Raw genomic sequence first — 18,106 nt, forward strand, 5'->3', positions numbered from 1 at the left:
TAAATATTATCTTAAAGATAAGACAAAATTATCATAAAACAGTCTGAAAAAGCCAATGAAGGACACTCCGCTAGGGAAAAAACAAATTACCTGATCCTAAGGAGTCATCTGAGAAATGCTCTGAGCAGTCTGACTCTAAACTGGTGTGATGTCTAAAGTGAGCTCTCTGTCTTGTACGCCGTCCACTAGATCCTGAGCTGGACTTAGAGGAAGACCTGGAAATAAAACAGTGATTGGTATTTTAAGTTTCTATGAATAACCTACTTATTATTCCTGTCATCTTGATTATTTATTTATTTGATAGGAGTGGCCAGTATGAAAATGTTGGTCGGAAGGGGGATGGCGGGGGGTGGGGGTGTAACTGGGCAGAACCCAGGGGAAGTCACCAGATTATCAATGTTCAGATAGTCATTTTCAATATTATGTGGAAAACTCAAAAATATTTTACTTATATGACAGTGACCAGCATTATGGTAGGAGGATACCAGGCAGAACCTAGGGGAGACCCACAACCATCCACAGGTAGCTGGAAGACCGTCCTACGTATGTACATGCTGTTTACAAAGCTAAATGAAATCATTTTCATAAATTCAAATAAATGCTATTCTATCAAATTTCTGTTTCTTACTTGGGCTTAAGTTGCTGCAATACTTCTTGGAGGGTTTCTAGTTTTTCCTTGGCATCTTGGATGGAATCCATGGAAAAATCACTGTTACTGTTGTCTTCCTGTTCAGGTTTCATGGTTTCAGTACAAACAGTCTGGTCAGTACTAGGATCAGCATGTTCTAAATTGTTTTCTGAAGATGACAAATGGCATTGTACTGGCTGCAAGCTGGCTTCTGATGGCAGTGCAACATTGTTTGAAGTCTCCATCATTTCCACACCAGAAGCAGGCTGGCGTAGAAGTTCCAGAGAATCTTCAAAGTTAGCCTCTTCCAAGTCCAAGTATTGTGATGGTTGTTGGTCAGATTCCTGTCCTTCCAAAGAGTCCCCTGAAAAACTCAGATCCTCAACAGCAGGTGAAGAATGGTTCAGCTTAGGATCCGTTACATTTGAGTCTTCAGGGAAGGCACTTAGATGGACAGTCGTGCTGACATTTTCACATGCTGAACTTTGTTTCTGACGTTTCACTTCAATCAGCTGTTGATTATCTGGAATGTGAACATTTTCTCTTTTGGAGCCTGCTCTGACTGGAGATTCACCTTCCACAGGGTCAAGAGCTGGAGTATCCTGGCCACAAGCAGATATGCTGTCATCAGAGCTAGAGAAATAATCTGGGTTTTCAATGACAGTGCTGGCAATGGTGACTGTGGAACTGTTCATAGACACATCAGTGTTATCCAAAATCCCCTCCATCTGAGCACTGTCTTGGAATGTACATTCTGGTGATGTTGAAAGCCTCATTTCATTGTCACTGTTATCTGTAATTACTATTACAGGAATACTACTAGAACTACCTCCAGCACTGAAGAACTCCTCCTCTGATTCAGATCTGCTGGCAGAGCTGGAAGTGTATTTATTGAGATCAGGATCAGACACATTTTGAGGGCTTCTCCTTCTGACATGACTTTTCCATACCAAGTCTGAAGGTCCCTTTTTCGCAACAAACTGTTTGGCATGGTTATCTCCCGCCAAACTCATCTTTGACTGCTGCAAAGGGAGTCCAGGTGTCATGATGTTACTGTAGGATGCTAATTTATCTCCTACAGGAGCAGAATGCCTTTTGTATTCCTCATCACGACCAAGGCGACGACTTCTCTTCCGGAGAACCACACCAGATGTGATGTCAGTCTCGGACTGAGTGACAGTATCGTCCAGTTCTGTCTCCTCTCGCTCATCCTCAGGTACACTGGCCAGACTGGATGCACTGGAGACTTGCCTTAAGCAAAACCCTGGTCTGAACGGGGCTCTGTAAAGCTGTCCACTGTCAGTTATGCTGTGAGACTGGTCAGAGCCTTGTGAAGGATTAAATGCTTCAAAAGCTTTCACTGGAATGCCTTTTTTAGTTACACCTGGTAGGGCTGCTTTCTTAGGCGAAATACTAGATTTGGGCTGTGTTGATTTCTCAGAGGACTGTGTGTTTGTTCCTTTTTTACGCTGGTTCGTTTTCTGCTGTATGTGGTGACCTTTGAGCCCCAATTTATGCCTTGAATGACTGTATTTTTCTACTGGCGGTTTTTTGGTTTTCAAATCACGGCTTCCTGAGTTTGAAGATTTAGTACCCCTGTCAGTAGAGTTGGCTAATTGGCTTTCCTTAGTTGCCTGTTTCCGTGGTTTGTTGGGGGGAGCCTTATACAACCTATCAGTGACACACTGAGCACGGTGGGATATTTTCTTGGAGCCGATGTCTTTAGATTTATCAGCTAACTGAGTTTCACTCAGGGAATCCAGCGACATATTTGATGCTGACTGTGCACTATGTAAACTGTGAGAACCATCAGATGATTCCTTTGAGGTAGTATTCAGGGAGCACGAGCTGTCTGCAGCAAACATATATCCCCTAGCCGGAAGATCTCCATCACTTCCGCGTCTTCCAGAGAACTTCTGAGCAAATATTTCAGCTGTTTCCACTTCTGTCAACAGCTCAGCACTACAAGCTCCTCTCAAAGGCTGGGGTTTGAACTCCTCCACCTTCAGCAAATCCTGTTTTTCCTCGAGGTACATTTCCAATTGCTCCTCTTTTCTTTGAAGAGCATTTAGTTCCTTGACTTGTGCAGCTATTTCTTCATAGTGAGAAGCATCTGTGGCTTTGTAGCGATCCTCTATCTCTTGGATCTTTTGTTGATGAAGGAGGATTTGTTCCTGGGTGTGTTCAAACTGGTCCTCTAGTTCCTCTTCTTGCCTGGCCAGGCCCACTTCCGTCTCACGCTCTGACCATTTCTGCATCATTTCAACCTGGGCCAAATCCTTAATTTTTCCTTCTATGGAAGTCTTTCTCACTCTGAGGGCTTTCCCTTCCGGACACACAGTTGGGCTGACTAAATCTCCAGGGACATCTGTTTCTGTGTCATCATTATCACCCTCTAAGTAAGATTCAGACTGATTGCCCACTCCCCGCTGAAGCTTCTGTTTTTCTCGAATTTCTGCCAGCTTGGTAAGTTCTATTGCCAACATTGTAGCATCTGAAATCACAACAGGCATATTAGAAAACATGTTTTCATTTAACCTCTTTTAAATTACAGCTACCTTTACAGAAGTATTTGTTAATACTAAGCGCACCATTCACACAAGCACCCATGAAGTGCAATGACAGAACACTTTTGTATCTTTGTATTACACATACAGAATGTTGCGAGATTTAGTCCTCTCCCAGGCACTCACACTGAGGGCTTTACTTCTTTGATCTTATGCAATAAAAGCTCTTTCATTTACTGGAGATCTAGTGACATGGATAGAATATCTGATACACAAACCCAGAATTCATCACATAATGAAGTTCTGTAAGTGCTGAAAGTTGAGACTATGCTTCCATATATTATTCTGGGAATCAAAATTCGCTACATTTCTGATACCTCCTCACAAGATCATGATGATGTTAGTCACAGAGGAAAACCCTTCCTACCTGACCTTCTAACACAAATACTACAGACATCTCTTAACTTACGTTCCTCTCGCTCATCCTCCAGCCGTTGTCGTGCGACTATCATCTCCTCTTCAGCTCGTGCACGATCTGCCTGTGCCTCCTCAATCAGCAATGCCAGTCTGGCCTTCTGCTGCTCAATCTCTGCACGATGCTCTTCATGCACCCGGAACACCGTGTCTTCCTTCTCATGATATGTGGCCTCCGTCTGTCTCTGTGCCTCACGCACCTCTTCCAGCTCTCGCCTGTAATAAACAGTCAGGATAACATCATCATCTCTCCCATTCAAGGATAAATTTTTGAGTTGAAATGGCATGGTCATAGATGGATGTGCATTATCACAAATATGAAAAAATGGAAAACATAAAAAACATGGATCATTTAAAAATGCTGCAAAAAATCTTGGTAAAGCCATTTCAAGTTAATTTTTAGTTTTCAGTCCGCACCTGCATGTCCTATAGTGTGCTACATAGGTTCTCTTTATGTGAGAAACTGAACAACAAACATCACAGTGCATGTATACTAGGTATTGCATTTCCATTCAAAAGCCAGAAGAAACTAAAGAAGAAAGCTTACATGGCCTGAATAAAATGCTGTTACATGTATCAATCAAACCAAACAACATCCACATTTTAGACCTCATAAAATAAATAGAAAAAAATAAAAGGGTATAAAACATAGTACATTTAACGTGACTTAATAAGAAACATTAGCAATGAGAAGGTCCTCGGTGAGAATGTGGAAATTTGACAAACAGGTCAAAAATAACAACCTACAATCTGGGCACCAATGTACAACAAAAACTAGATGCCTGATGTAAAAGTCACACTGAAAACATCAACATTCAATGAAATTCAAAAACAAACACACATGTATCAACAGCACCAATTATTAAATCTTCTGATAATTTACATAGTTAAATTTTATCATGTATAGATCTGATGGACATTTCAAAAAGAATGTCAAATTCTAGTGCATTTTAGTTTAATAAAGTATAATAAAAAATCTGAATTGATATGCACTTAAAATGTATGATCTAAGAGTATTAAAATATTGATGAATCCTCTGTGCCCGACTGTCACCGATATAAACACATTATACATAAAAGCTACAAACTATTAAACCGAAAAATACTCTCAAACAGATTTGGATCAAGCATCAGTCTTCTCTCTACCTTTATATACTGTAATAAATGTAGAATACATGTACATGTATAAAAGTTTGTTGTATTTCTTTCGCTCTTCTCACAGTCCAATTTTAAAACTGGCAAGACAAAAGTCAGTTCAGGGAATCCAACTGACAGATAATAGCTGTTCTACTGTACAGCAGACCTACCCATGCATGCTAACTATGAGCTATGTATTGTATATACCACACACTATCAGTCATTACACATGCACCCAGGCCATTCAATCTGCCTCATGCCCAGACATGCAGCTGTCTGAATGGCATAAAACTATCTTACATGTTACCATCAAAGACAATTTGACAGGATAATAAAAAATCAAAACATGCATACAAGCATTTCTTAAAACACTGCAATGGAACAAAAAGTAACATTTATTTTTTACTTTTTATTTTCACATAACTTGAAAACTATGACAGACTCAATCCCAGGTATAACAGCTGCCATCTTACAAGATACATGTCACATAAAAAGCAATATCATACTAAATATATACTGATTTCGTTCTGATTTCTACCCCCTACTTCTCTACCCCAGTACAGAAGAAATAAATTGTAAAAATCCAATGAAACGAAATTTGACATTTATTTTTTACTCTAAATAATTTAGATTTTGACATAACTCACAAAAAATGACACAATGTTTGGTGTAACCTACATCATCTAACAGGATCTCAAAATAAATCAAAATTATAGTGCCCTGGTTCGGCTCTATTTCCTTCCTTACCCTGGTAGAAAAGGTAAACACAAAGAATGTAAAAATCAGGCGACCTGTTGAGCAGAAATCAATCAGAACCTTTGAAGTAGGTAAATAACAAAATGGGAGTGAGCTTTTATTGCTACTTGGTTGATGATAAAGATGTGGGTGTGTGCTGGTGCCGCAGATTGAAGAGCCTCTCCTTACAGGTGGCTATGTTTGGCACAGATAAATACTTCTGACAAGAAACATCAGTACTTTCTAAACTAATCACTTCAAACCTCTCACCTCAGCACAACAGCCACAGTAGATTTTTCTACCTGGGTGATACAATATACAGGTAAGTGCGCTTAAGACATTTGGCACAATGTCAACTGTACTGGCATGGACACAAGTTCTGCAGTGGAACTATGTAGAATGGAACTCTACACAACTGACCTGACTGGTTTCTGAAAGGCAGTTCACAATTAACCCTGCCAAACTTTACATCTGGGACACAAATAATCGTAACCTTTACCCTAAGGCACTCCAATTAAAACATATGAAAATACACACTTTGGGAATTACACACATGTAGATGTTTATCCTCTTCAGCAAATGGCAACCTTTGCCTACAACCATTTAATTGAGTGATGAAATAAGGGCAACGCTGACTTAAGAAAGCATGTATTATCAATAAATCTAAATTGTGTAAATCAGTGGGAGAAAAAAAGTCAATTGAAACCAAACTAAAACTTGCTGGATCAGGTAAACACAGGAAGGCCTGGCAGATGAAGCCTCAATATAAACCCACTATCTGGCTTGTCTACACCTACAATTATTCAGATACCATAACATTATTACAGCTAAAGGGTTAGTCATTTAAAGCCAACTATCCAAGCCCTAACAAGGTTACCTGGTTTTTCTTAGCCCTTCCTCCTCTCTCTCATCCTTTTCCTGACCACTAAAACACAGATTATGAATATTGAGTAGGTCGGACTTCCACACCTGTCGCCTCCTTGCTGGGTACATCCTGGGCAGCACAGATAGGGTGATATGAGGGCTGGCCTGCCGACTCTAATCTGGCATTGGGACACAGCCAAACACACCTTTATACATATTTAACAGTGCTGGTCCCTCACTGCTCACAGCCTCTCACTGTAAGCTCTGGTAATAATGGGCTAAGGCGGCAGGGCTAGCCCAGAGTGCCAGTCTATGACAAGTCTCCTAACACGACAGATGAATATTTTCATTTGTTATTGACAAACCTACAGACTGCGCACAGTTCCAATCAGTGGCCCTGAGCTATGTGTGTAAACATGGATCACGTATTTGTCACCTGAGCACGGCACTAGAGACAACAGTTGGAACTACGGCTTTTATTTGGATTATGGTTCAGAATGATAATTTATCCCCTGCCCTCTCCCCTCTTCTTCCCTCTTCCATCAGGGCATGAATGTTCCCATATGTGCTAATCAGCAACTTGTGCACTATCATACATTCATCAACACCTTTTCATTTTCCTCACCAACACCACCTTGCCATGAGCGAGTCCATACTAATGTAATAACACGTACTCCTAACTGTCTAATCGCCTTTAGGCTACATTATGGACATGATTACATTGATGATAAAGCTGAAAGTCATGCACAAGTAATAAGGAACATCAGACATCAAAATCCCATCGGCAATGAAACTCAAAGTGAACAACTGGCTGGAGTGAGCCTTGCCTTTCATGCAGAGAAGGATATATAGTAATACATATATTAGCATGTATTAGTACTGGTGAAAATAGCCAGGGCCTCAAATTTAATAGCTGTTGTTGTTACAAGTACCTGTTACAAATAACATTTATTAATTTAATCCTTAAGTTTGGTAGTTAAATTTGTATTCTGTACCCAAGGTTATAATTAATAGATGTTTAATAACAACCAAGCAGATTTGTCTCTACAGAACAAAAATGTATTGTCATTTTTACCTCAAAAACCATGATGATTACGAGATAGCTAAAGTTTCGCGCAAAGCTCTCCTGGCACAAAGCTTTGCTAGAACAGGTCAATGTTGTAATAATTTGCATGAAATTAACAAGCACTTAGTAAAACAATACAGTATTTCTGTTGTTTTTATTATTTTATCAGCCATCACCGCTGATCTGCCACCACCTTCATACCTGCACATCAACAACATCTTGTGCAATTAACTCTGAAATTCAAAGGTATGTGAACACACTATAAATCTCTACAAAAGGTGAGAGTTAGTGCTTGTGTTATACATGTACACCACACAGTGTTGATGGCACAGTTAATGACTGTCACCTTCTGACCTCTGCCTTCATGTCAGTATTAGAGTTAACCCATACATAATGGCAGATCCAAACTACATCTATACCTACATGTACAGCTACTTCTCTTGAGGGAAGCAACACTCAAACATCTCACAGATCAGCATCAAAAGAATTTCATTTTCATGTGCTAGTTTAATCTTTCAATGTGAAACATTCTAAACCATGTTCGTATGTTAAATAAAAAGTTTAAGGAAGTCTAATGAGAACCACTGTCGACTTTAATTCCAACAGCTACCAATGTGTCATCTTTCTCTCAAAATGCAGGGTTTATAAAATTACATTTGTATTTACCCTACCACAGTGACAACACCACTGAAAAGCAACTATACAAATCAACTTCACCTTCTAAAAATTTGTGGTCAGAATTTCTTTGTAATAGTGAACTTTGTTCTTGAAACATAATTCTGTTTTCTGTCTGTTTTTTTTTCTTTTTTTTGCACCACTGTATTGTGTTTTTGAAAAATTATACATGGGTGTCCTAGATCTGCCTTGAATTACTTTTCTACAATGTCCTATCCATGTTTGCGAGGCTGAACACTTAATACACCTACACAAATACACATCTAAACACCGAGTACACCATAACCAAACACATAGACTTACCATATGTCTGAAGTACTAGAGCTAGGACTGTAGACAAAAAGACAGTGTATGCAGGTTGAATAAAACAAGTCCACAATGCACACAAACATAGCACACACATATTGATGAATGATGCAGATGTAGTCAGTAATGAGTTACTAGAGTACAAAAATGAGATGGATGTTTAAATACATGTTAAATCAAACATGCTCTTCTGTCTAGGGTGGACTGCCAACCTCAAGGTAATACTGTAAAGTACTTATTATTCGCTGGAATTTATTTCCATGGATTTTCTCCAAAAATATGTTCGCAGGAATTAATTTTTGCGCATTTAAGAGAATACTGAAAAACAAATGTTAAAATCTTAAGATATAATATGGCCAAAATTATTCAGGCATGTCAAACAGGTATCATCATGGGTGGCTTTAATCCTCCTTTGTTTTCTGCGGTATCGCTAATCCTCGTGATCTGGATCAGAGATTAAAACAATGGGGGATGGATTATCATATCATAAGAAGATTACTTTTGCACCTACCATGAGCAATACTAAAACAGATGTCACTTCTTTTTGAATCATAGATGAGTACTTTTAAACACAAGGCCGAGTGACCGATCACCTTTTGAGCAGTTCAATGCAAAACATATGAATTCACCATCATCGGGGCCAGTCACTCATTCTTTATCAAGCAACATGGTAAGTTTTGCATTGTTTCCAGTTTTAATCATCCTCTGTAGCACGTCAGAAACACCAAACATTGCCCTACCTGTCGAACGGCCATTGTATTGTTGTACACACTACACAGTTTTTTAGAAGTTCATTGGACCACAGCCAATGGGATAGCGTGTATCAGAGCGACATTCATCAGAAGCAAGGACCTGCTGGTATCTACTTTTCTTTTACTTTACGGTCATAGCGAAGACTGATCAAACTAAAGACGAATAAACTCCCACTTTGTTTTATACCCACCAAGCCTTAGCACCAGAGTTTGAATATATTTAAAACATAATTTCCCTTCCCTGCTGTTAAAAAATTTAGCTGCCCTGTCATGCTTTCTTAGCGCAACTCCCATCAACCTGGCAATTATTACCACTACCTGTAGTATACGTTTCAATATTGGATATTTTTTCCCCCCATAAATTATTGACCGTGAAAATCTGCGAAAATTAGTTCCACGCGAAAATTAAGTACTTCACAGTATATAGGTTTTACATGTTCTGTGTGCCATGCTGAATTTTGCAAAGCCTTACAAATATCTTGCCAGCTGTTTTCACACACTCTGTGTTAGAACAGTACACAAGTAAACAAGATGCATAGCATTATGCCTGAGTACAATGGAAAAATGCATACTTTTCTGCTTCATTGTATAGTTGGTTTACTTTTCTTTGAATTTTGCAAGAAGGATATTTTCGTAATATGTTAGACTGTCGAAATCACACAATCAAGGGAAATATTTGCACAGTCTTCAGGAATAAACTTTATAATAAAGACAACATCACACCCTTTGCTTTTTCTCTCAGCTTTTTAACTACCAAGAAAAAATTTGTTTTCTAAGGGACTTTATTTCAGAGATATTCCATAGTAGAAAATTGGGATAAATAGAGGACTATCTTCATCATACATTTACCTGCTGCGTCCACATGAATGTATTTTCAAAGCTGGATTTTCAGTACAAACACACGACAGACGAGAACTCACCTTGCTGTGAACATTCTCATCTGAGGTCGGGAAGCTGCGACAGGGGAGGCAACCTCTGTTGGGAGTGTGAGGTTTGGGGAGCTGGCACCATCCATCCCTGTGTCACACATATCACTAGCATCCACAAGGCTCTGGGTCTGAAACACCAAGGCAGACAATACAAGAAGAACAACTCCATATTCAGCAAACACAGCATATTCCATTCAGCTGTAAATTTCAGTTAAACTTCAAGAATTTCTTTTAAATACAAGTAGGTCAAGACATATGGCAATTAATGTGCTAATTGATGCAAGTATAGATTTTCACTGACCAAAAGGCAATAGTCAAATTCATCACCTTAACAAAAGTCCATGGGCTTCCTTTCAACAGGATCACAGATATGGTAAACACAAAAAATGGGAACAGACAAGACCGACTCCTCAGCCTAAACGGTTTTAGGAGTAAAAGTTACCAACAACTCATGGGGTTTTTATTTATTTATTTGATTGCTGTTTTACGCCGTACTGAAGAATATTTCACTTGTACCGACAACTCATAGGGTTTTTATTTATTTATTTGATTGCTGTTTTACGCCGTACTCAAGAATATTTCACTTGTACGACGGCAGCCAGCATTATGGTGGGTGGAAACTGGGCAGAGCCCGGGGGAAACCCATGACCATCCGCAAGATGCTGGCAGACCTTCCCACATATGGCCGGAGAGGAAGCCAGCATGAGCTGGACTTGAACTCACAGCGACCGCATTGGTGAGAGACTCCTGGGTCATTATGCTACGCTAGCGCGCTAACCATAGGGTTTTTATAACTGGACAAAGGCAACAGAAAACGTAAATGTAATAGAGTTTCGGACATACCCGTCTGTGCTCTCGGAGCTTGGCTGCTTCTTCAGGGTGGTTAAATCTGAACATATGGGTTTTCCCCAGGAGGATAACATCCCCTAACAGACAAACAACACAACAACAACATGAGGAAGGGAGAGAGACAGATAGTACTACACATACTTCATGGCACGTTGAACAACTCTTCTGGTAATTATAAACTGCATAATGTATACACTCATATGCTACACCATATACCATTTGTAACACTATCATCCGCCGGTTGCTGACAGACCTTCCCACGTGTGGCCAGAGTGGAAGCCAGCATGAGCTTTACTTGAACTCACAACGACCGCATTGGCGAGAGGCTCCTGGGTCATTATGCTGCGCGCTAACCACCTGAGTCACGGAGGCCCCTCATGATATTGTACCAAATTCAGTTAACAAGACCATGTACCATTTGTAACACTGTAACACCACATATAACATCACATTCTGTTTATATACCATTTTAACATATTGAACAAGATTTTAATAGTACTTTTTTCATGATAGATGTGAAAGATTAGTTTTTGGTGATCTAGTGTGGTTTACGAAACTTTGTGCGTGCTTTCCTCCCTAACCACACACTGTCCGCATTGTAACTCTTGGAAGTAACATTATTCACAGATAAAAATCTGTGTACAAAGTTTGTGAAAGTTAATCTGATTTCGACAGGATCACATTTTCTGACCATTCAGGCCCCTGTTTTAGGAAGTAAGTCTCAGCGTTACTAGTATATGTTTTCATGCATATTACACCACATGTTACAACAGCTTAAAATAGGCCCCTGAGTAGCTTGAGGCCACAACAGAGCTGGCAGATTCCAGTGGATCTGAGAGATGACCAGCTAGTACTGACCTTGGGTGAGTCTCTGAGGTTCCCTGAGGTCAATCCCATTCACTGCACACAGCGCCCCACGGTTTGGGTAGAGGGTCACTGTGCCCAGTACATTTTTGATGATACAGTGTTCCCTCTGTATACAAGGACCACATAGCCCTGTAGACACATTGAAGCAGAATTACAACATAACCTGTCTGACATACATGTATATTCACCACTAAACACAAGCATGTATACAACATCAAAAATCACGGCAAAAGACATACTAATAGATGTCTTCATTAATGTGTTTTTTAACACATACATATAGGCGTATGCATTTCCCCATTTCTATTGAAACTTGTTTCGTTTGAAGAAATCATGTGTTCTTTTTTGGAGTACAAACAAAATTCAAACTCATTCATGGATATTCCTTTCAAATACTTAACAATTATCATGAATAAAAACAACTTTAAATAAAACATGACCATGGCCTCCTGCTGTACCCACCTATGTCCTGCTCCTGGTTTGCATCCTCTTTGCCAATCCTTGTCTTCCCCTCCTGTCACAGATCAAAACATGGCACATATCAATACAGTACATTTGCCCTTGTCACAATTATTACCTGCAAAACTAAGCAGCAATATCATGCCTCTCATTCTGTGCATCCTGTGTATCAGACGGTCCAATCAAGCATTTGTTAAGGCACACACTCAGGTGAGCTCAAAAGGTATATGCTACTGATCATACTCCCTATAAATGTGACATACCTTGAGATGATAAATGATGACCCCTGTACTAAGAATATCATCGTCCATCCCTATCAGGTGAGGTAGCTGAGAGTCCACGATCACGCCTTGAGAGCTTGCCCGCCTGCCCAGAGGTCGCCGGATGCTCAGGTCAGATTCCTACAGATACAGGAAAGAGCTGGAATCACCTAAGTACCAAATCAAACTCACTACTGTACATGCATCAGTTCAACAAATTTCAAACTGCTTGAAAATAAGCAAATATCTTTTCACAAATGTACACATTTTAAATGACTGACTCATGGATGAAATCTGTTTCCCATTTTTGTCCGAGTTTCCCGTTCCTGTTGAAGTAATATTTTAAAACTAAAAAATCACAAAATCTCAATACTGATCAATGCACAAATATATATATATATATATATTTTAGCACATGATAGAATACAAAAATAAACTTACATCCAGGATATCTTGTGTTTCCTGCCACTTGTCCAGCCAGGTTTTGGTTAGTTGATTGGCCTGCAGATATATAAAAAGGAAAATTTTAGACCAATCCAGGCCAGACAACCTTGCCAACTCAAGAGAATGTTCATGTGCCAGCTTTAGAGCAATGAGATTTCATTCTGAATTGTCTCGTCCTACTTTCACACAAAGGTTATCAGCAACGGGTAACACATGGGCTAACTAACTGATTTTAGGACTAACCCCCCCCCCCTCCCAAAAAAAAAACTTATCATATATCTAATCAGATTACTGCTTGGAAAACTCTTCACTGGTACAGAATTTACCTGGAATAAAGTTAAAGAGGACACTCACCTTGTCCTCATTCTCTTGGATTCTTTCAAACAGGAATGTATTAGTGCCGGACTCCTGCAGTGACATCAGAGGTCCAGCCTGCGGAATAGCAGGTGTCAGTCAGTAATTATAACACACTGTCAGTGCATAACCACCAAGGGCCTGCTCTTTTACACGTACACATAACAACAACAACATAATGTTGTACATGCAGGCTACCATGACAGTAACATCCACAAAATGTTACATGTATTTGTGCTTCATGAATGGGTTCCTAGTGCCACATCAGCGGGTAAAACAATTTTATATAGCGTAACTTAATCAATTCCAGAACATACCATACTTATAATAAGAATTTAAAACAAATTAACCATTATGTATAATCAGCCAATTCAAAATAACAATGTACTGTTGTATTAAATTATAACTTGTGTACAATGTAAACAATTTCCCAATGCTACCAAAGCAAAAGATAAGTATAATGTATATAGGCATAGTCACAAAATGGCATTAACACAATATCCAACAGGAAAGACAAGATGCATCAAAATGCAAATGAGAATGATTTCATACAAGCATGCTCACATCAAAAGATATACCTGTTTATCAGACTCCGACTCATGCTTTTTACGTTTGATGGGAACAATAAACACTATCTCATTCTGCTGTGAGCTAGTCTGTAAAAAATAGCAGTCATGGTTATGTTTCAGACATTCAAACACAAAACCACTGAGGGTGAAACTCTCCATTCAGGTCATCCATTACAACACATAAATGTACATGCAATCAGACAAACCATATCTACCCTAATTCATCAACCCTTTTAGATATGTAAGAGCAACTTTCAGTGCAGTTTATACACACTTTAGGTTGATTTTGGAGACAAAACTGCATTGGTTGGATTGGCCAATATCAGGGCTTCACAAAAAGTGTAATTTAACCAGCGTACACAGAATAATGCCTTCAGAATGAACACCTTGCAAGCATGCCAAAAGGTTGAAGAATGACAGCATAATGACAAGCACAACATTGCGGCAGTTTTTATGCAGGAATAAAACCATCACGGAATCTGGAGGGCCATCAAAATAAAAATATGGCTTGTTTTTAAAGATATTTATGGAATACATTTATGTATGTTGCAGAAAAAAAAAGATGTGCCTTAAATCTCACTGTTACACATACATCATGCACAAAATTTTGCCTTATGATAGTAAGATTTTTTTTTTTTTTTTTTGATTGGTGTTTTACGCCGTACTCAAGAATATTTCACTTATACGACGGCGGCCAGCATTATGGTGGGTGGAAACCGGCAGAGCCCGGCGGAAACCCACGACCATCCGCAGGTTGCTGGCAGACCTTCCCACGTACGGCCGGAGAGGAAGCCAGCATGAGCTGGTCTTGAACTTACAGCGACCGCATTGGTGAGAGGCTTCTGGGTCACTACGCTGCGCTAGCGCGCTAACCGACTGAGCCACGGAGGCCCCCTATGATAGTAAGATAGTATATAGTTCTTTCTTTTTATATTGCGCTACTAATAAGTATTTTTCAAGTGTAGAGTGACTGTGCAATGTTTATATTTTCCATGCGTATCTTGTAACTTGGACCATATTTATAGAATTTCTTCATGTCAGAAAAATGCTGCCTGCAGACTGAATCCAGTTTTTCAGTTTTATTACAGATAAATAACCATTAAAATTCAGAAATGTTAATACAAAAATATTTCATTTCATATTTCATATTTCTCATCTTATTGTAAATTTCAACAATTATTTCAAAGTAAAAATTTGTTTTTTTTATGCTGTACCGAAGAATATTTCAGACCAGCCCTGATAGCACAGTTGGTAGACTGTCCACTTTGGGTCAAGTCTGGGTTGGGTCACACATAGAACCTTAAAAAAGAGGAAGTTGAAACTTCCTCGCTTGGCGTTCAGCATTTAGAGGAAATCTGTCCTGGTACAAGGAGGGACTCCTTCCTCTTCATATGATGAAAAAAATTGTTAAGTACGATGTTAAACACTCTCTCATTCACTCTATGATGGCAGCCAGAATTATTGTGGGAGGAAATCAGGACATTCAACAACCATTTGCAGGTTGCAGGTTGTAGCCATACAAATGATCGGAAAGGAAGCCAGCCTGAGCTGGACTTGAACTCTGGACTAGAAAGGCTCCTAGGTAATTGTGGTGTGCTAGTACACTAATCACTAAGCCATAAATGCCCCAAATGAAATGTTACTATATTCACTATATATATATATATATTGCAATGTCTGTTTTAAACCGTCAGGTGATTTAATAGTACTCGTGTGTTTGCATGCTATTCCTGGGAATCATGCAACTGTTGAAGATGCTGTTAAAGTGCAGAAATGGTGAAACATTTATGTCAAGAATTTCTGCACTTCTCACGTGCTTGCAAAGAAAAATGTTCAGGTGAACAAGTGAAAATGCATGCACATTTTTTATTGCTGAATCTCCATTGAATTTCAATTGCTGACATGCTGTTACAGTTTCAGAACTAACCACATTCCTAACTTACCCCTGACTTGGATAAAAGGCCCCAAAACTATACACAGAAAAATAACCAAAATGTTGTACAAAAAAAGCAAGTCAAGATACAAAAAAGCAATACGTGATGAAATGTACTGTCATAAATTGAAACAAATCTGATCCAGTAAAACAGCGAACATAGCTTATATGATACTTAAGGCCCACATAACATGTGGGCAACACAACAGTGGAATAAATACACAGAATAAAAACTAACAAATACACTTACAGATTGTAACCTTAACACTAACTAAATGCAAATAAACAAACCATTTGTGCCGTTGCCAACATCTGACGCAGTCTCTCTATTTCTCTTTTCATCTCTCTAATTATGGTCACATTTGGATCCTGCAACATGAACGTCCACATTCCATCATTTAAGCACTTTTTTCTGATGCAATTTTAATTACTCTATTTATCAAGCAATAAATACATGAGAAAAGCTCTCTTAATTTAATTACTATACTATTCACATGAGTTTTATAACAGTGCATGGTTTCACTGGGATCACTGCAGCGTAATGACCTAGGAGTCTCTCACCAATGCGGTCGCTGTGAGTTCAACTCCGGCTCATGCTGGCTTCCTCTCCGGCCGTACGTGGGAAGGTCTGCCAGCAACCTGCGGATGGTCGTGGATTTCCCCTGGGCTCTGCCCGGTTTCCACCCATCACAATGCTGACCGCCGTCATATAAGTGAAATATTCTTGAGTACGGCGTAAAACACCAATCAAGTAAATAAATAAAATAAATTCACTGAGATCAAGCTGGTTTTGGATCATACCTCATTTATCTTTGGTTTGTTGATGATACTTTTCGCTCGCTGTGCGTATCGTAATGTACTCAAGGATTCGCTGTAGTATGAGCTGGCCGGAGTTATGGCTGAAATATAAACGGTTTTCAAGTGTCATTTCGTACACATACAGACTGCAACTCAAACTGGCTCTACTACATCGGAAATATCATTTTAATAAAAGGTGAAAAGATATCCCACAACAGACTGAGAGTCAAATACATTAAACTTATGAACAATACTAATGATATTTGAATATCATTATAAAATATTTATTGTGTACACTGATTCTTTGACTAAAATAGCATGAACAAAATGTAGCAGGATACAATATGTGGTATGTTATAGCATGGAATAGCAATTTAAGGTGGTCAAAAAACTGAATATTCCCACCCTCCCAATTTCATGAAAAAAAAAACAAACATCTGTAAAAAATAAAGAGAAAAAATGCGGGTGTTCTGAGTGAATTAATCATTCGCAATGAAATATTAATACACGTGTAATAAATCATCCAGTGTCTATTGTCACATTGATCCGGCATATTGATGAACATATAGGGTAAAGCGATTGAGGTCAGCTGAAATAGCTAGAAATTTCCAGCACTGCCACTCACTAATCAGGAATCTCTTTCTCTTCAGAGCAGACAGGTTGTTATCAGGTATTTGTGAAGATCAATGCCTATACACTGATCAGTCAAAAAGGTATTTATTATGTTTTCACATGTTAATCTGCATGCACTCTGTCACACAATGGACAGCCTTGTATAGCAATGATCTGAGCCAGCACCACCCATTCAGGCCAACCCCGGACAGGTAACAAACAGAAGGACTGGCAGTACTCACTAGCAATCATAATGGTTTTGGAGTTGCCACCGAGGCTGTCTTTGAGCAGCCAGGTGAGGACGGAATCACGGTATGGAATGTAGAAGGAACGCTGTTTACGGGGACTGGAGTGAGGGCTTGTCATGGTCTCGCTGGCAGAGCTGTTGTGTAAACTGGACATACTCTCTGTGCTCCAGGATAACAAGGACTTCTCAGCTGAGGGAAACAGAGCTCAACATTTAATATTATATCTTGTACACAGCATTTCAACTAAAATTTCATGCAATTTTCACAAACTACTTTTTTCACAAATGTAGTACAAAAGGGTAATTATTGTAATTCACTTAAAATTTATTTTAAGTTTGACCTTATGGTTTGTGAGGTCTGAATAATTTCTCATCAGAAAAACTTAGGTGTTGGCATCATAAGTATCATCAAAAGGCCTTTATGTCCTTCTTAAAGTGCATTTTTACACGCCAAACTCCTGGGGTAATACAGTAGTTGTTCTAAAGTCATACGTAATTTCGTAAAAATTAAATCATCTATTATTTAAAGTAATCTTTCAACAGCTTAATACAGCATGGTGATTGCTTAGCTTTAAAATAATTTCACAAATTGGACACATTCCTAACATACTCCTTTTCCCCAAAATACTAATTCTGAGATTG

The 18,106-nt window shown here is 39.0% G+C and overlaps 1 protein-coding gene across 1 annotated transcript in view; it reads right to left on the reverse strand.

Annotated features, from left to right (window-relative positions):
* The window catches only part of LOC135468784 (uncharacterized), a 59,625-nt gene that overhangs the window by 17,484 nt on the left and 24,035 nt on the right, over positions 1-18,106 (reverse strand). The window contains exons 12-25 of the mRNA XM_064747206.1: positions 17,460-17,654; positions 16,609-16,706; positions 16,099-16,176; positions 13,884-13,961; positions 13,306-13,383; positions 12,949-13,008; positions 12,511-12,648; positions 12,251-12,302; positions 11,780-11,917; positions 10,916-10,998; positions 10,064-10,200; positions 3,605-3,825; positions 629-3,122; positions 91-215 (exon numbers count right to left, since the gene is read on the reverse strand). Coding sequence (XP_064603276.1) covers positions 91-215; positions 629-3,122; positions 3,605-3,825; positions 10,064-10,200; positions 10,916-10,998; positions 11,780-11,917; positions 12,251-12,302; positions 12,511-12,648; positions 12,949-13,008; positions 13,306-13,383; positions 13,884-13,961; positions 16,099-16,176; positions 16,609-16,706; positions 17,460-17,654 — 3,975 coding nt within the window. The remainder of the gene's footprint in view (positions 1-90; positions 216-628; positions 3,123-3,604; positions 3,826-10,063; positions 10,201-10,915; positions 10,999-11,779; positions 11,918-12,250; positions 12,303-12,510; positions 12,649-12,948; positions 13,009-13,305; positions 13,384-13,883; positions 13,962-16,098; positions 16,177-16,608; positions 16,707-17,459; positions 17,655-18,106) is intronic.

This window comes from Liolophura sinensis, chromosome 6 (genome assembly GCF_032854445.1).
Source record: "Liolophura sinensis isolate JHLJ2023 chromosome 6, CUHK_Ljap_v2, whole genome shotgun sequence".
In the NCBI taxonomy this organism is placed as follows: domain Eukaryota; kingdom Metazoa; phylum Mollusca; class Polyplacophora; order Chitonida; family Chitonidae; genus Liolophura; species Liolophura sinensis.